We start from the raw sequence: 16,829 nt of genomic DNA, 5'->3' as shown, positions 1-16,829 counted from the left end.
TGAAAATGGTTTCAGTTGCTGTAGCAGTTCTCACTTCTAGACATAAAAATAGAGAAATGAGACTATTATTCTATTTATTATGCTAGAATAAGCTATTATGTTTCTTTACAGTAGAATGTTAAGTTATGCACTGAATGAGAAATATTGTTTTTGCATAAAAAAACAACCTTAATTCGACTTACATATTCAGCTCTTGAAAAAATTAAGAGCCCATTGAACTGAACCCCATTAAAAACCTGATGGTTATTCCACCAAATATTCATTTCTGAGTTAAAACATTAGTATTGTTGTTCCTACATGAATATGAACTTGTTTTCTTTGCATTGTTTCAGGTTTGGAAGCTCTGCATCTTTTTTGTTATTTTGACCATTTTTCATTTTCTGCAAATAAATGCAACATTTTTGCTTGGAATTTCAGAGACATGTTGTCAGTAGTTCCTATAATAAAAGAACAAAATTCATTTTACTCAAATATATACTTATAAAAAGTGAAATCAGAGGGATTGATTATTTTTAATTTTTTCCAGAGCTCTATATTTAATTTAATTAATTAAATTAAGAACAAGGCACAGTAACATTTTTGTAATTTTGTTATTCAAAAGGTTATTTTTCATCTGTTGTCCCTTAACAATTAGTAATTTGTTACTGAAAACAAACAAAAGTTATATAAGCAACATTAAAATGACTTAAATACACAAATGTTGTCAATAAATACAATCAAGACAAACAAAAACTAAGGAAACTACAACACAACTATTTAAAAATAAATAAATAAAGTAACTCCATCTAGTTGGTAAAATACAAGTGGTCTCGTGTTATAAACCAATAATTTATTTGTTTTTAAATATAAGTTGGTATTATTTAAGCTGTGTTACATTTATGTCAGAGATTTGGAGAACCAGAGTTTGATTTGCTGGTCTAGTTAAAGTTTCTGACGTTTGTTCACAAAACTGACCTTTTAGATATCAATGATTGCAGGTCTGATTAAATAAATCATTCTGTGATTGAATATGTTGTTTCTATTAATAACATTTAGAGTTACACAAACCAAACAGTTCCTGTCATTAGATTTTATCTCTGCGGTGAATAAAAACGAGACGGGAATAAACTTTGAGTGTAAGGAAGGAGATGAGAAGTTCCTGGTTTTGAAGTGAAGGAGGAAGAGAAGCGAAGTTAGAAACCAGCAGCAGCTCAAGATGAAGGTCACTGTAATCTGCCTCTTCTTCCTCGGTGAGTTTTCTTTATTTAACCTCCTATTGATTATTTACCTCAGTTTCCCTGATTATTGATCAGTATCTGCAGCTGATAAATTCTTCACCTGTTGTGTGTCTGACATGTTTCTGTTTTTTGTACTTAAATTGGTGTTAAGTTGGAGATGCAGTTTTCTGAACTTGCAGCCCATTTTTAATATTTAGAAAAAAAGACATTGGTTAAGTTAGTTAATCTGCAGATTTGTAAATTTATGGTTATTGAACAATGAGATGACGAAAAAACTTTTTCATTTTGATATTTTCAAAGAGCATTACAGATGGATACTTTCATTTTGAGCAAACATCACTTATAAGCAGTTAAAGACAAAAAGTTTGTTCAGAATGAAAAGAGTTTTCAATAAAAATATACTTTGAAAGCATCTAAACTAATCTCATGCTTTTATTGGAACCAAGCAAACAGTTTCACTTTTTGATGTTTTATTTATTTATCCTGCTACGTTGGTGCAGGTCAGTTTTAACCGGTTTGCATGAAAAGTTCTCCTCAAGTAAATCCAGTCCTGTTTTTAAAAGTGAAGTGAATCTGCATACCTTCAGTTTGGTTTGTAAAATACTTTCAGTGAGTCTTTGCTGTTTGTCTTTGCAGCACAGCTGCATAATGGAGAATCTGAATCTGTTCGAGGAAGAACCTACACAAAGATGGAAGGAAAAACATCACAGTTTCATGTTCATTTACCTTCTCTGGGTTTACAATGTACTTCTGTAAAACAGACTGCAGAGGAGACAATATTCTTATTGAGACGACTGATAACAGAGCGCAGAGTGGCAGATATATCATTGAATTTAATAGAACACGTGTTGGATCATATGTTGTTTATGTGAGCATTATGGAGCTGAAAACATCTGACTCTGGATGGTACAGATGCACTTTGGGTAGAACTGGGATTCAACACAATGATTTTGAAATCTTTGTTTTCTCTGGTGAGTTTTTTTCAAAGCAATTTACACCAAATATCAAGAAAAACAAAGGATGCACCAAAAATTAAATGGCACAGAAATGTACCTTATTTATTGTGCAGAGATCTGGGGCAACAATTACAAAACTACTACAGTCTGTTAACAATACTATAAAAAATACCAGTAAGAAAAATTCATAAGGTGGGATATTTAGAAAACACTGATTCAGTATCTGTACAATTTAAATTAATAAAATTCATCGACATAGTGAATCTACTGACAGTTCTAGTTATTTACAAATCCAAAATAAGAAATTACCAAGAAAAAATCAAAATTGTTCATGACTAAGTTAAGGAGGAAATCATATTTTAAAATATGCAAATTAAAACAAAAAATGTTTGTGTATCAGAAAATGGAATCAAACTGTGCAATAATTTGAATATTGAACTTAGACAATGTCCAAACAGTTCAAATGATTATTGCTTTATGTAATATATATTATTATTATGTTATTATTTTGATACTGATGCTAGTTTATTTATTTTCTTAAATAATGATTGTTCATCCACTTTATTTAAATTAAATAGATAGTAAACTGAAGGGTAAACTATTAAATAAAAGTTTAGTTGTTATTTGTATGGATTATAGTAAATATAAGATTATAGGAGCAAAAGGTTTGGGAATATTGATCAGTTAATACTTCCATCCACTCCCTTGATTATATGACATAAAGCTTCATACTTTATTTTTTGTACATTTTAAAAAATAAATAAATTCACAAACAAACACACTGTAATTTTAAGGTATTTGCCTTTATATGCCGAGGTCTCAGTTCAAGTTGGGTGAAAGTGAAGTATGGAAATATTTAGCTCCTCGTTCGTTGAAGCAGCTCAGAAAACACTGAATTGGTTTAAACAAAAATCTGAGACATTTTGGTTCTCCAAACATTTCAGTGCAATGGTTCATATTTAGGATTATTTGGTTGCACTGCTGAAAATATAATTGGTCTGTTTGTGTTTGTTGACCTTTTGACATTTTATATTGTGTAGAAATGTGATGTTTGCTGTCATGTTTGCGAGGACACTTCAAGATAAAATTAATATGAAAATGAGAAACTGAACACTTCTTCCATGGTGGAGCAACAGTAATAAAATATAAACTTACTGCTTATTAAAAAGACAAAACTATAATTATTTATCTCCAATAGCTTCTCCAACAGCAACAACATCAACATGGAGTCTGAGCTTCTCTTCTTCTCCTCCGTTCTCCTCTGAAACAACCAAACAGTCCAGCTCATCAGCGCCACCTTCAGGTACGATACCTGTTCATGTCTGCAGCTTTGCAGAGACCATGAGCCTGTTGAACTCTAAATGTCCCTGCAGATGTTCTGCTTTCTGTCGGTGTGGTTATAACCATCATGATCATCGTTTTGGCTGCAGCTCTTCTGGTTTTCTTCAAACACAGAAAAAACAAGCAGCATGAAGGTGAGTTTCAAAATGCTAACATCACTTTGGAGAAAATGCATTTCACTGACTCACTGCTATGGACTGACTGGAACGACAAACTTTATCTGCCCATTATTAAACATATTAAGATATAATTAATATCTTAATATGTTTAATAACAATACAGCTGTTAGTGTTTTTTGCAGTAAGTCTTTTCCAGTCAGAGACGGATGGTTTAGAAATCAGAATCAGCTTTAAAGGCCCAGTTTGTGCACAGAAACAAGGAATTTGACTTTGCTTCCACACAGAAGTTGCGCTAGACTTTTTTGTTGTCTGTCATTTGAGTGATTACGTCAAAAACATCACATCATATCAATTTACCTGTCAGTTTTTGAAATAATAATAATTACATATTCAATTGTAAATAATACTCTACAAGATGGACAGAGAATCCACATCAATTCTGTCGATTAAGATGAATATATTTAACTTTTCTCTGCAGTGACAAGTTTGAAATCGGGGAAATATTATCAAAGTGACCAGAAGTAGCCAACAGCTACCTGATGATAATAAAAATTAATTTATTTTAGATTCATTCACAATGTTCTCTCTGCTTAATGTTGAAAATGTTGGCACATCTGCACCAAGGTCAGGTGTGTAATCTGTCAAAATCAATCAATTAATCAATAAAGTTGGTTGTGCAGCACATTTCAGCTGGAAGTGCTTCACATCATAAACACACAACAATAAGAAGGCATGAAAACAACATACAGCGACATTTGACATTGAAAAATGATGGATCAGATTTTCCGTTGCTGTTTAAAAGAAAAAAAAATCTGTCAAAGATGGAAAATATTTGGTGAACGCCACCCCGGTTCCATATTTAAATATAAACATAAAATAGGAAATAAAAATACATGTGTTTTGTAAGATGTTGATATAGAATGGTTTACAAGAGAGAAGAAAAGTTGGATTAGTGCAATACGCACACTGGCTGTTAAGTGTTTGCATTTTTACAAAATGAACCGTGTCCAGGATGTGTGGGTCTGCAGAGATTTTAGCTTCTCTTTTCTAACTCTAGACTTGTAAAAGTCCTGGATGGAGTAAAAATCAGTCCTGATGATCTCTCTGCAGATCTGTTTGCTATTTGTAGTTTGGACTTCTCATTTTTGTAGAGAAAAGCAGAAGCTCATTCAAAATGGAAGAAAAAGACATCTACAGAGAAAGTTTAGCTACAAACGTTAAACTAGACTAGACGTGAATGTATTTGGAACTAAACCTATTCAGTGTAGCTCTGGATCATTACCCTGCTGAAAGGTGAATCTCTGCATCAGTTTTACATAAAATAACAATAAACGACAAAACACAGCAATAAAAATGGCGGAGATCCTCTAACCTCAATGTCTCACAGTATCAAATTCTATATATTTAAGCATCTTGTTTTGTGAGCAGCAGGTTCTGCAAAGCCTTCAGTAGGAGCAGAGTATGCTACCGTCATAAAGGTGATTTGAATCAGTGTAAATAATCTGTTGGGCTTTTTTTTTACTGTTTGTGAAATCATCTGAAAAATATGAATTTCCTGCACCCAACAGAGTAAAGAGGGAACCTGAAACCCAAGCACAGTAAGTAAACTCTGAAATTCAAGTATTCATTCGGTTACATTGTGAAAGTATTATTCCATGAAATATAATATAAATGTGAATATTTAGTCAAACATGAGTTTGTTATTCAGTTTTCATTAAAAATTCTTGTTTTATGAAGCTAGTATGAAAAAGAAACTTTATTCATAATTTTATGCTTTATAGCGTTAAACTCATCATTCATCTCTGTGCACCACATTGTGAGTTTAAGATTCATCTCTAATCAGACTCATTTATGGTAGTTGTCATTCTGTAGTTGTGGTTTAGAACAGCAGGGGCGTCCTTAAGGCTTTTTGTCAAATGAATGTAATTTATGATTTCCTGATTAAATATTTGAACATTTTTTCAGAGTGGCTGAAATATGAGGACCGTTCTGAGCAGAAGTTGCATCATCGTCTTCCAGAGTTTACTCTAAAGATAAAAGCAATAAAAACCTTGACTAATTGAGCTGTTTTAAATAATTCATGATTAACAGGCTTATCAAGTATTAAATATTGCTTGTATAGAGAATGACAAATAATCTCATATTACAACATAATTATAAATAAACTAAAAAAAAATTTAAGATTAATTATGTCCTTCATCCTCCAGGTTGAAAGTGACAGCCCATACCTGAGTACATTTGTCCAATATACCACCATCCTGCACAGCAGCGCCCCTGTGGTAACCATGGAGACGGCGTCATCTACACTGAACCTCGGACAGACGGAAAACATGGCGCCACAGTGAAGAGTAGTGATGGGTAGATGAGCCATGTATCGTTCGACACATAGCAAACTGTCGATTCTGTGTCGATACTGTGTCACTCAATACTGACACCTGCTGGACATTAAATCCTACAGCAACGTATGATTTGATGACCTAGTCTACAATAAGATTTAAGTCTTTGTATTTATTGAATATTATATATGTATATGTCATATCTTCAGTAAACTTAAACTATATTTGATATACAGTCATAAATAATGTGAACAGTACCATAAAGTGAAAATTTAAGTGAATGTTTGAATGAGGATCATGACTGTTCTTTCCACAAATTTTATTTAAAAAATTTACAACATTGAAATTTAGTCTGTTACGCTTTTTTGACAAAACTTCTCCTGCTGTAGAAAAATGAAGTAAACACTACATTACAGCGAACCCTTGTTTCTTAGTGGTTCGTTCCAAAATAACCCGCGATAGGCAAAATCCTGAAGTATTTACCTACATTTATACAGCATAATTAAATACTCCACATGAAACCAAAGAACAAAGTCTGTTTTCAGATCAGCGGATGTACATGTCATCAATCGGGCATAATGTTATCCGGGTCATGTCATTAAAGGGTCTCCTCCAACTTGCCCCGCAGATTCACAGCTGATCACGTAAGGCGATGGATCTCGTAACTGAGCATCCGTCGGTCGCTCTCTGCCACAGTTTTTCCAGCTGGCATCAACATTCATTTCCATCTCCTGAATACAATCAGTAAAACACATAAGATGCACTCAGTAGAGAAAACCGCAGAGACTGTTTAACATCATAGGTCAATCAGACGTAGAACACTGTGAAAAACGCACAAAAAACCTGCGAAGCAGCGATACCGTGAAAACTGAACCGCGTACAGCGAGAATCACTGTAAGAAAATATAAATGCAACTCAGTAATTGTAGAATGCTGTAATCGATTATCTAGGTAATCTGACTTCGTTCTCATGCCTGTCCATAAGCTCAGCAATGAAAGGTGATTATTAAATAAGACAGTTAGTCAAACATATCGACACTAACCAAACATAATAAAAGAACTAAAAGCAGTTCAGCGAGTTGGTTCAGATAGATTAAGTAAAACTGACAAAACCGGATGAAACGACAAAATGAAAACAATTATTTCCAATATAAATCAAATGGTCCCACACACGCGGAAACATTCCTTGAACTGCTCCATAGATACCGTAAAAGATAAGAATCGTTGCAAATGCTTTGACAGATTCGCTTCCTTATAAACAAGTTGCGCTTAATGTCATTCGAAACAGTTCCTGTACCGTCACGTGACTTGCGAAACCAATACGCTCCAAAAACCAACACTCTGCCAAAAAGGGTTTGCGAGGTTGTAAACTTGTAAACTCTTGTTATCTTGATTACTAACAGTTATCTGTGCTTTAAATAAAATTTTTATTCAAAAATACTTGTGATCCCGAAATGAAATTAAATGTTGCTGTAACTCATATTATATTAATAAAAGTTCTTTTGGGCAACGTCCTGTTTAGTTTGGGAACCCTCACCATACCAATAAAAGCTTAGCACACTGCATGTTTGGACATTAACCATTAACTAATTGCATTAGTAATTAATTCCCTCTAAACATTATTTTATGTTCGTGTTAAAATGGATGTTTGAGTTTCTTTCCTGACCTGTTATGTTTTTGTTTCCTCTTAATCTCCTATCTGATCTCTGAAAACTAATGAATGTCAAACTAATTTAAATGTAATAAACTTGCTGCCTTAAAATCCAGACTCTCCTGTTCAATTCAGAGACTTCTTGTCTCCTGCAACATTTTAACATTATTCAAAAGTAGTGCAGTACTCGCTGTTTTGTTCCTGCTCTAATTGTCTAATTGTTTTTCTAGTTTCCTGCTTGAAACGGTTTGAATCAAATTTTAAAAATCATTTGAAAATTCAGATTCATATGAGTTGTGTCTTATTTATGGTTTTGTTGAATTGATTCTCTATAAATATTATTAACACTCACACAACAACTGATTTCCATCCATGTGCAGAAAAAAAATGTTTGCGTGTAGATTGGAGTAAAAGCTGGAGAAGAGTGACCTCTGGTGGCCAGACGAGGAACTGCGTCATTTTCCGGGATTATCAGTGAAGGAGAAGAGAATCAGCAGATGGAGCCCAAGGTCAGCCAAATGGACTAAAACTGTAAGTGAAAAAACCAGGCAATAATTGAAACAAAGAGTAAAATTAAAATTTTAATAGACATGAGCCACTGAAAGAAGCCAACACTGGGGTAATATGCTCATTTCGCTAAAGACGATAAATAGAAGAAAACATGTTCAAGAAATACAAGGAGTTGCAATAATTCAAGCTACATGTTGCAAACAGATGAATGATTTGCTCAGAAACATAAAGAAGGTGTGACTTAACATTAGCTTTGTCTCAAATAAAAATCAAACAGATTGGACCACTTCATCACCTGGTCATACAGTTTAAGGAACCATTGATGTAAACACCAAGATTACCAAGATATTTAGCAATATGGTGCAATTGGAGGCAAACAACATTCGTACAACACTGGTCAATTAAAGTTGGATTTTAGCTTGCTGAGACTCACATCCCAGTGAGACTCTAAAACTCACTAGCGAGTTGGAATTGATCTAGAGAAGTTGCTAGCTTTGGTTCAGTGGACGACAAAACTAACTTGGATGATTGGGAGCTGAGGTGTATCGGAGAGACTTTAGGGAAGATTGAAATTTGTAATCTACCTGAACTAAGACATTCTGTATCTGATTTGGCTTTCCCCATGTGGCCTTGGAAGGGCTGCATATTTCCAATCTCCTTGAAGATATATAAACACAACTCTCTTTCCCACATTACCCCTCTTGTTATCCATGCAGCTGTGGAGCTCAGCGCTCCCAAGGACATTCCTTGATAACAATATCTTTATCGGACTTCTGCCAGGAGGCTGAGCAACAGGGTTTCATGGCCCTGTGATGTCACCGCCTTCACTTCTGTCTTTGTTTTGCTCTTTGTTTCATCTGAATGTTGCCATGTGCCCTAATGTGTCCTTTCCTCTTTTTATTCCATTCCCCTTTTATTATTTAGAAACTGTGGAGTACTCACTTTTAACCCAGAAAAGGAATTAGATTAGTCACTCTTTATTTTTTTTTTTTTTAGAAAATGTAGAGTACTCACTATTTACACGAATATTACACTTCTTAGATAAAATGTTTAGATTATTATCCAGAGAGACTCCTATTACTCTGGAAAAGGAATTAGAACGAACTTAGAATCCAGAAAAATAAAATCTTCCAGGACAGGAACACTTAGTTTTTATTACTTAGAAACTGTGGAGTACTCATTATTTTTACAAATTTAGAGCACACTTAGAAAGTCCAGAGAATACTTATACTTATCTAGCATCCCAGAAGTCCAGAGGATACTTACTTACTTACATTTTATTTAGCAACACAGAACAGGGATTAGAACAAACTTAGAATCCAGAAAAACTATCTTGGCAATTACGTTTTAGACTCTTGTTCCTCCAACCCAGAAAAGGAAGTAGACCAGTGGATACCTACTTACACTTATCTAGCAACCCTAACAGGAGCACCTAGCTTACATACTTTAGATCAATATTACATTCTTTTTCTATTTTTGCTCTTTCCTTTGGTTTGTTATTTTGTTTGTATTTCTTTTTAATTCATGTAAAGCACTTTGTATTCCCTTGTTGCTGAAAATGTGCTATACAAATAAAAGTACCTTTACCTTTACTTGGGGCGACTGTGGCTGTGTGGGTAGAGTAGTTGTCTTGCGATTGGAAGGTTGTAGGCTCAATTCCAGCTTCCTCCTGCCACGTGTTGATGTGCCCTTGGGCAAGGCACTTAACCCCAAATTGCCTACCGATCTGTGTTGGTGTATAAATGCATGAGTGTTAATGGGTGAATGTGACTCTAGTGTAGGGTTATAAAAGTCTGCTGCTCGTGTGCTTACCAAGATCAGAAGGCCTGTTTTAAAATCATTGCACTGGCTCCCAGTATGTCTCAGAATTAATTTTAATATTCTTTGATTGTTTTTTAAAAGTCTTAATGGTCTTGGACAATCTTATCTTGCAGAGCTGATATTGGTTCTGTTGGACCTCAGTGCAGCTTTCGACACTGTTGACCACGACATTTTACTGAATCGACTGGAGAATTGGGTCGGACTCTCCGGTCCAGTGCTCAACTGGTTTGAATCTTACATAAAGAACATGGATTTCTTTGTTTCAATCGGAAACTTCTCATCAGAGAGGTCAAAGGTCACATGTGGGGTACCCAAGGTTCCATCCTAGGACCCCTTCTTTTCAATATTTATATTCTCCCACTGGCTAAGGTTATAACAGGACATAGGATTAGCTACCACAATTATGCGGATGATACACAGCTCTACATCATGATGTCACCAGGTGACTCTGAACCCATCCAATCACTGAATAGATGCTTAGAACAGATCAATGTGTGGATGTGCCAAAACTTTCTCCAGCTGAACAGAAACAAAACTGAAGTTATTATCTTTGGACCTAAAGATGAGCAAACTAGAATCAATGCACAGCTTCAGTTATTACAACTAAAAACCAGCGATCAGGCCCGAAACCTGGGAGTAGTGATGGACTCTGACCTGAACCTTCAGAGCCACATTAAGACAGTCACAAAGTCGGCCTTCTATCACCTGAAGAACATCTCCAGGATTAGAGGACTGATGTCTCAGCACGATCTAGAGAAACTCGTCCATGCGTTTATCTTTAGCCGCATTGATTACTGCAACAGCATCTTCACAGGTCTGACTAATAAATCAATCAAACAGCTGCAGCTGATCCAGAACGCTGCTGCTCGGGTTCTCACTAAAACCAGGAAGATGGAGCACATAACCCCAGTTTTAAAGTCCCTCCACTGGCTCCCTGTAGCTCAGAGAATAGACTTTAAAATACTGATGTTAGTTTATAAATCTCTGAACGGTTTAGCACCACAATACATTAAAGATCTGTTATTACTGTACCAACCGTCTGGACCCCTCAGATCTTCTGGTTCTGGTCTGCTCTGCATCCCCAGAACCAGAACCAGACGAGGAGAAGCAGCATTCAGTTTCTATGCACCACAGATTTGGAACAAACTTCCACAAACTGTAAAACAGCTGAAACACTGGGTGCTTTTAAATCTCAACTTAAAACCCACCTGTTTAGAGTTGCTTATGGCTAAATTAGGGTTAGAGTGCGAGTTTTGATGTCTTCCATGTTTTTATGTCTTTAATGTTTTTAATTTCTTCTTCTTTCTTTTCGACATTTTAATGATGTAATGTTTTTTGTTTTTTATTTTTATTTTTTTTAATCTCTCTCTTTCTCACTGATTATTTCTGTTTTTATTTTAATTATGTAAAGCACTTTGAAATGCCTTGCTGCTGAAATGTGCTATACAAATAAAATTTGATTGATTGATTGATTGATATTATCTTATGAACTCCTGTGGGCCCTGAGGTCCTCTTGCACTGGTCTACTAACTGTTCCAAGAGTCAGAACTCACATTTATGGTGAGGCTTCTTTACAGAATTATGGACCCCGTTTGTGGAACGGTCTGCCAGAGAACTTCAGGGCTGCACAAAATGTTTCTGTCTTTAAGCACAGCTCAAGACCCATGTTTTTAACTGTATTTCCTGAATTTAATTGTTTCTGCTTAGTCTGTGCATTTTTCATGCAGCTGTATGTTTTTCCATGTGGAGTCAGGGTGGATAATTGTTTGTTTTTGTTTGTTTTTATTGATCTGTACAGCCCTTTGAGCTGCTTTTAGTATGAAGGGTGCTTTATAAATAAAATCGATTGATTGAACCATAACTTATTAGTTATACTTATTAAGATCATAATTTGAGTTATTATAGGCATTCTGAAAAGAAAACAGGAATCATCCATTATTCTAAGTCTTTGAAACCAAAATTACAGTTGTTCATTCTTACAATAAAAACAATATAAATATAAATATTTTTGCTTTAGGTCTTATTCATTACTCAAAATGTTCACACAGCATTTTTTAAGACGTTGATGCATTGAAACAAGGAATAATCTCAACAATTTTTTTATAAATCTGAGAGCTGGAAACTTCTCTTTTTTCCAGGAAGCCTGCAGTTCCTCTTTCATGGCTTGGCAGCACTCTCTCTGCCTGACTATAATTTCTTATGATTAAAAACAAAAATGAATAGAATTAAAAGCAAAGCTTACATGAGAGAAAACAATCTGATTGATTTTATTGAAGTTTTGAGTCTACTGTTGGGTCTAGATGTTTTTTGTATGATTAAGTTTAAAGGTAACTCCAGGTATTGATACTGCTAAACTAAAATATCCATCATGCGGAAATGGGATGATCTTGGGTTATTTTGACAGAGGAAATAGGACCCAAAATAGGCGGTGCGAAGGGTGGATGTGGAGAATGTGGGACACACTACGCAATCAAACCCTTCAACATGAACTAGCATTTGAAGGACACAAGGGGCAAACGAGGGTGAGAGAGCAAGTATTGGAACAGGGCCAAAGAGCAACAACGATCTTATGACACCATTGCTGACCGTTGAAGACTACAGAGAGAATATCTGATGATGACGAATATTATACTTCAAACTAACTTCACCGTGGTCTTAGACATAAGGTAAAATAACAGTCAGCTAATATCATGTCTCTGTGTTTTTAATAAATAGTTTTAAACGAAGGCAGTAGTCTCCCTCTGGCCTTCTGAAGGATTGGGTGGAGAAACTTGGAAGGCTGAAAATATGAACTTTGATTTGGAGCGGGGTTTTGTTATATAGTTTAGGGATTAGTTTAAAACAAAAGTTATGAAAATTGCTGTTCTGCTGGTTAGAGTCTAGTTAAAAGTGACTAACTTTGTTTAGTAGAAACCTGTCTCGTGTTTTGCAACTGGGGGTGAAACGAAAGCAAAAGTGTTTAAACAAACAAAAGTTACTTTCTACCACAACAGTAAAGCAGAATTAAACATGAAACCTCTCACAATTTATTTGTGTTGATTAATGTGCTATTTTTTCTGTTTATTGCTTCGAAGTACCAAGGTTTTGCCTTAAAAGTTCTCCTTGAGCACATGACCAGACGCTGCCACGACATGGGATTTTTCCATAGCGCAGTAGCACGTGAGGCTAACTTAGCCCAGCAGTCATGCCACTGCGTTTGGCACGTGCCTCTTGTGTCTGTTTCATTGCGTCAACTATAAACCTAACTTCAACCTAGCTCAGTAGTGCCCAAAATTGGTCATCAAGGACGGGCTTCCTGCATGTTTTAATTATCTCCTTGGGTTAACACACCTGCATCAAATGATGGCTGAGGAGGTTGTTACTACCACCAGGGAGAGACTCAAACATGCCAGACCTCAGCATTTTTGGGCACCACTGAGTCCTAGCTTCATACTTTGATCAAATATATGTACAGCTGCTGTGGAGGGCCTGAAGAGCAACATACTCATCTCGAGCCGGATTGCAAATTTGGACACTTAAGCCCAATAATGAAGTCTCTTGGAGTGTTTTTTTTTCCAAAAGTACTATATTTTGAACAAATGCAAAAACAAAAATAAACAACTTGTACAGCACAGCCTATTAACAGATGACATCAAACAAAAAGTAATAAACAAGATTAAACATATCTAAATAACCAGAAAAATATTATTGTTGCTGTTACTTGAAAATCTTGTAATATACAATTGGAGGTATTAAATATGTTTATTTATAGGCCAATCATATATTTTCTGATTTTGTTTAATGCAGTAGAAAATGTTTTTCCAGAGGTGTTCTGGTAAAGTCTTTGAGAAACAATGCACTAATGGTTAGTTTCTTTGCCAAAACATCAAATTTAGAACTTTTATTTCTTTTCCCGTAGCAAACTTTTCAGTGTGTATGTTTGCAAAGAAGTGTAAAATAAAGACATTGCTAATATGTAGCTATTTATTGCAAATTATATTATCGCTTCAACATTCAATACTAATATCACATGCTGCATGCTTTCCTAATATTCTGCAGCCCTGCTTTTGTGTGCGTGTTTCCTGTTTTGCAGATGTTGACTTTCAGCATTTGATGTCACAGCTCGGTTCATCCTGCATCTCCAGTAGATGGTGCTCCAGAGAAACTTAATTCTGCCTTTGACAATGATCTGTTGGGCAGCAACATCTATGCTGCTGGTAAATTATGGCATTACATTAGAAACTTTATTAGAACAATGGTTTTCATAAGATTGCACATTTCCAAATGATTTAAACTTTTGAGTGTCTTCAGAATCAAATCTATGGCTTATTTACAATTTTTTTTTAAGTTTGACATGTCTTGAAAACAAATTCCTTTTTTTTTTCTTTTCTACACACAAAATATATAAAAAATTGTTACCAAGGAGTTTTACTCTCAGAGGAGAAAACTAATTACATAAAAGTGTTTATTATAAATACAGAAAAAAAATCTAAACCCACGGCCCTTTTGTGAAAAAGTGATTGTGCCCCATCCCTTTTTAACAATAACTGTGGTTTATCACACCTGAGTTCAATGTCTGTAGCCACCCTGTGGGTCAGTTACTGCCACAGCTGATGTTAATAAGGAAGTTCATCTGATGTTTCTTTTTAAACAGATGTGAGATGGATCTTTATGTTGTTTTGGTTCAGCAGTGGTTCTGGAAGTGGATCTCTCCTGTAAAGGCCACTTTGCCTATTCTTTCTTATTGTCCAACCATGACCTCTGACCATAATTGAGGCCTTCAGAGCTTTAGATGTTGTTCTAGTTTTTTCTGTGACCTTCTGGATAAGTCGTTTATTCCTCTGAAGTAATTTTAGTTTAATTTGCACTGTTAGGAATGTTCATCACCGTTCTAGGAGTTCTCCTTCTGTGGATCATGGTTTGATAATGACTCTTTTAATGTAAAGTTGCTTTAAAAGTCCATTAAAAGTGCAGATTTTGAATTATTTTGAAAATATTGACACTTTAATGCAAAGTTGGCACTTTTAATGTACTTTCAATGCAACTTTTAGAGCAACTTTGCATTAAAAATGTCATTATTTACTGAATGACACTTCATGACAAGAGTAATAGACATACTTAAAGACTCCTTCATGATTATGACAGTGTCATGTCAGTCTTATGCACACCCATCAAATAAAGTGTTACCAAAATGTATTTTATTATGTGAAACATTTAGTTTTGACAGAAAACCAAAAACAGAAGAAATCTGCATGCAATCAAATGTGGATTTCTAGAATGTTATTGTTTTGATTGCAGCTATTCTGGATATAAATACTCTTGTAATGTTTCTTGAGATGAAATATGTTGTGAGTTACATAACAGACAGGTAAACTGAGCTAAACTCAGTAACTGGAACTAATGCTAAGAACAGGTTGATCTCTATTAGAAGCTAAACTAAAATAAATGACTGTTATAATTTCTCATGGTGCTGACCATATGATTACTGTGGAAAAAATCAAAGCAAAACAAATAATAACCAATCTTGAAGGGAAATTAGTCTGTCTCATGGAAATCTGGTACCGATTCTTAGAAAAATTGTTTTTCCTCTTCACAGATGACAGAATTCAGAGTCTATTCCTTCACATGCCATCAAACAGAGTACAAGATAGAGGAAAAGTGTTGTCCTTTGTGTTCTCCTGGTATGTTCAAACTAATGATGAATTACTGTCTCCGATATAAACGTTGTTACAGGTGCACTGCTTTTATTGCCTGAAGTTTGCTCATCATGAAAAAGGACCCAAATTGCTCTTAACAATAAAAGATGGTTTATTTTTCAACAGGCCACCGAGTTGAAACCGACTGTACAGAGATTAGACCTACATCCTGTCTGCCATGTACAGATAGGACTTACATGGTCATGCCAAATGGACTGAGGAGATGCACTCCATGTTCTACCTGTGATTCAGGTACAGTTGTGTTGAAACTTGAACCTTTTCTATTGTTTTTTTTCATCATTATTTTTGTTTGATGAAACCAGTTTGACATGTGTTTCTTCAACACCACAAACAGTTCTAAATATCTGCAGTGTGATAAAAATGTTACTTAAATTTTCTTTTTTTATTTTTCAGATAAATATCTTTCTCACTCCATATTGTTGCTCCTTTTCATTATGCTACTGTCAGTTACTGATTTAATTACACAGAATCAGCAGGATGCATGTCATGACTGTTAGGCTGTTGCTTGCTTGTTTGTCACTTTACTCAGGGTACAAATTTATTTACAATGTAGAAATATCTTTACAGAAATAATGATTTATCTGATTAGTAAAGTTGGAGTGCTACTATTTTGAACACACATGTAAATAATTCAGATATCTCTCCTGTTTTCAGTTGGACAAACTGATCTGTCTCACTTATCTTAAGATGTTTTGAGGTTCACCATGTTGATGGAAGTTTTTTCCATACATGTGAATGTTTTCACAGGAGCTGGTCTGAGGGAAAAGCAACAATGCAGAAGATCAGCAGACACAGTTTGTGAACCAAAGGAGGGATTATTCTGTACAAACTCTACATTACAAGGATGTGTTGTAACCCAGAAACACAAGAGCTGTAAACCAGGACAGTACATCAGCAGGATGGGTTGGTCTCATTCTCCAACACATACATGCTCTGATTTTTAGATAAATTCTGACTCTTGTACATTTGAAAAGAATAAACTGAGTTACATGTTTGTCAGAACTGAAAATCAGATCATAATCTTCTGAGTAATTTTAGGCTGATTTGTGTTCGTACAGGAACAGCCTCCACAGACACAGAATGCTTGAGCTGCACCAGTGGAACATTTTCTAGTGGAACAATGTTGACATGTCAGCCACACACACAGTAAGCTATTCTCTTACAAACAGCATGACTACAGCAG

General features: G+C 35.1%; 1 protein-coding gene and 1 long non-coding RNA gene across 2 annotated transcripts in view; both read left to right on the top strand.

Annotated features, from left to right (window-relative positions):
* The first annotated feature begins 1,939 nt into the window (after positions 1-1,939).
* Positions 1,940-5,111, top strand: LOC145552148 (uncharacterized). The gene is made up of 4 exons (XR_014088094.1): positions 1,940-2,188; positions 3,372-3,476; positions 3,547-3,648; positions 5,062-5,111. It is a non-coding gene; the product is annotated as an uncharacterized LOC145552148 (long non-coding RNA).
* Positions 5,112-14,077: 8,966 nt separating this feature from the next.
* Positions 14,078-16,829, top strand: part of LOC103467969 (tumor necrosis factor receptor superfamily member 14-like) — a 4,304-nt gene continuing 1,552 nt past the window's right edge. Inside the window, 5 exon segments of the mRNA XM_081608522.1 lie at positions 14,078-14,153; positions 15,524-15,610; positions 15,752-15,877; positions 16,394-16,549; positions 16,705-16,792. Coding sequence (XP_081464648.1) covers positions 14,078-14,153; positions 15,524-15,610; positions 15,752-15,877; positions 16,394-16,549; positions 16,705-16,792 — 533 coding nt within the window.

Source organism: Poecilia reticulata, chromosome 7 (assembly GCF_904066995.2).
Source record: "Poecilia reticulata chromosome 7, P_reticulata-male-v2, whole genome shotgun sequence".
Taxonomy (NCBI): Eukaryota; Metazoa; Chordata; class Actinopteri; order Cyprinodontiformes; family Poeciliidae; genus Poecilia; species Poecilia reticulata.
This window is presented reverse-complemented; position numbering and strand designations above follow the sequence as displayed.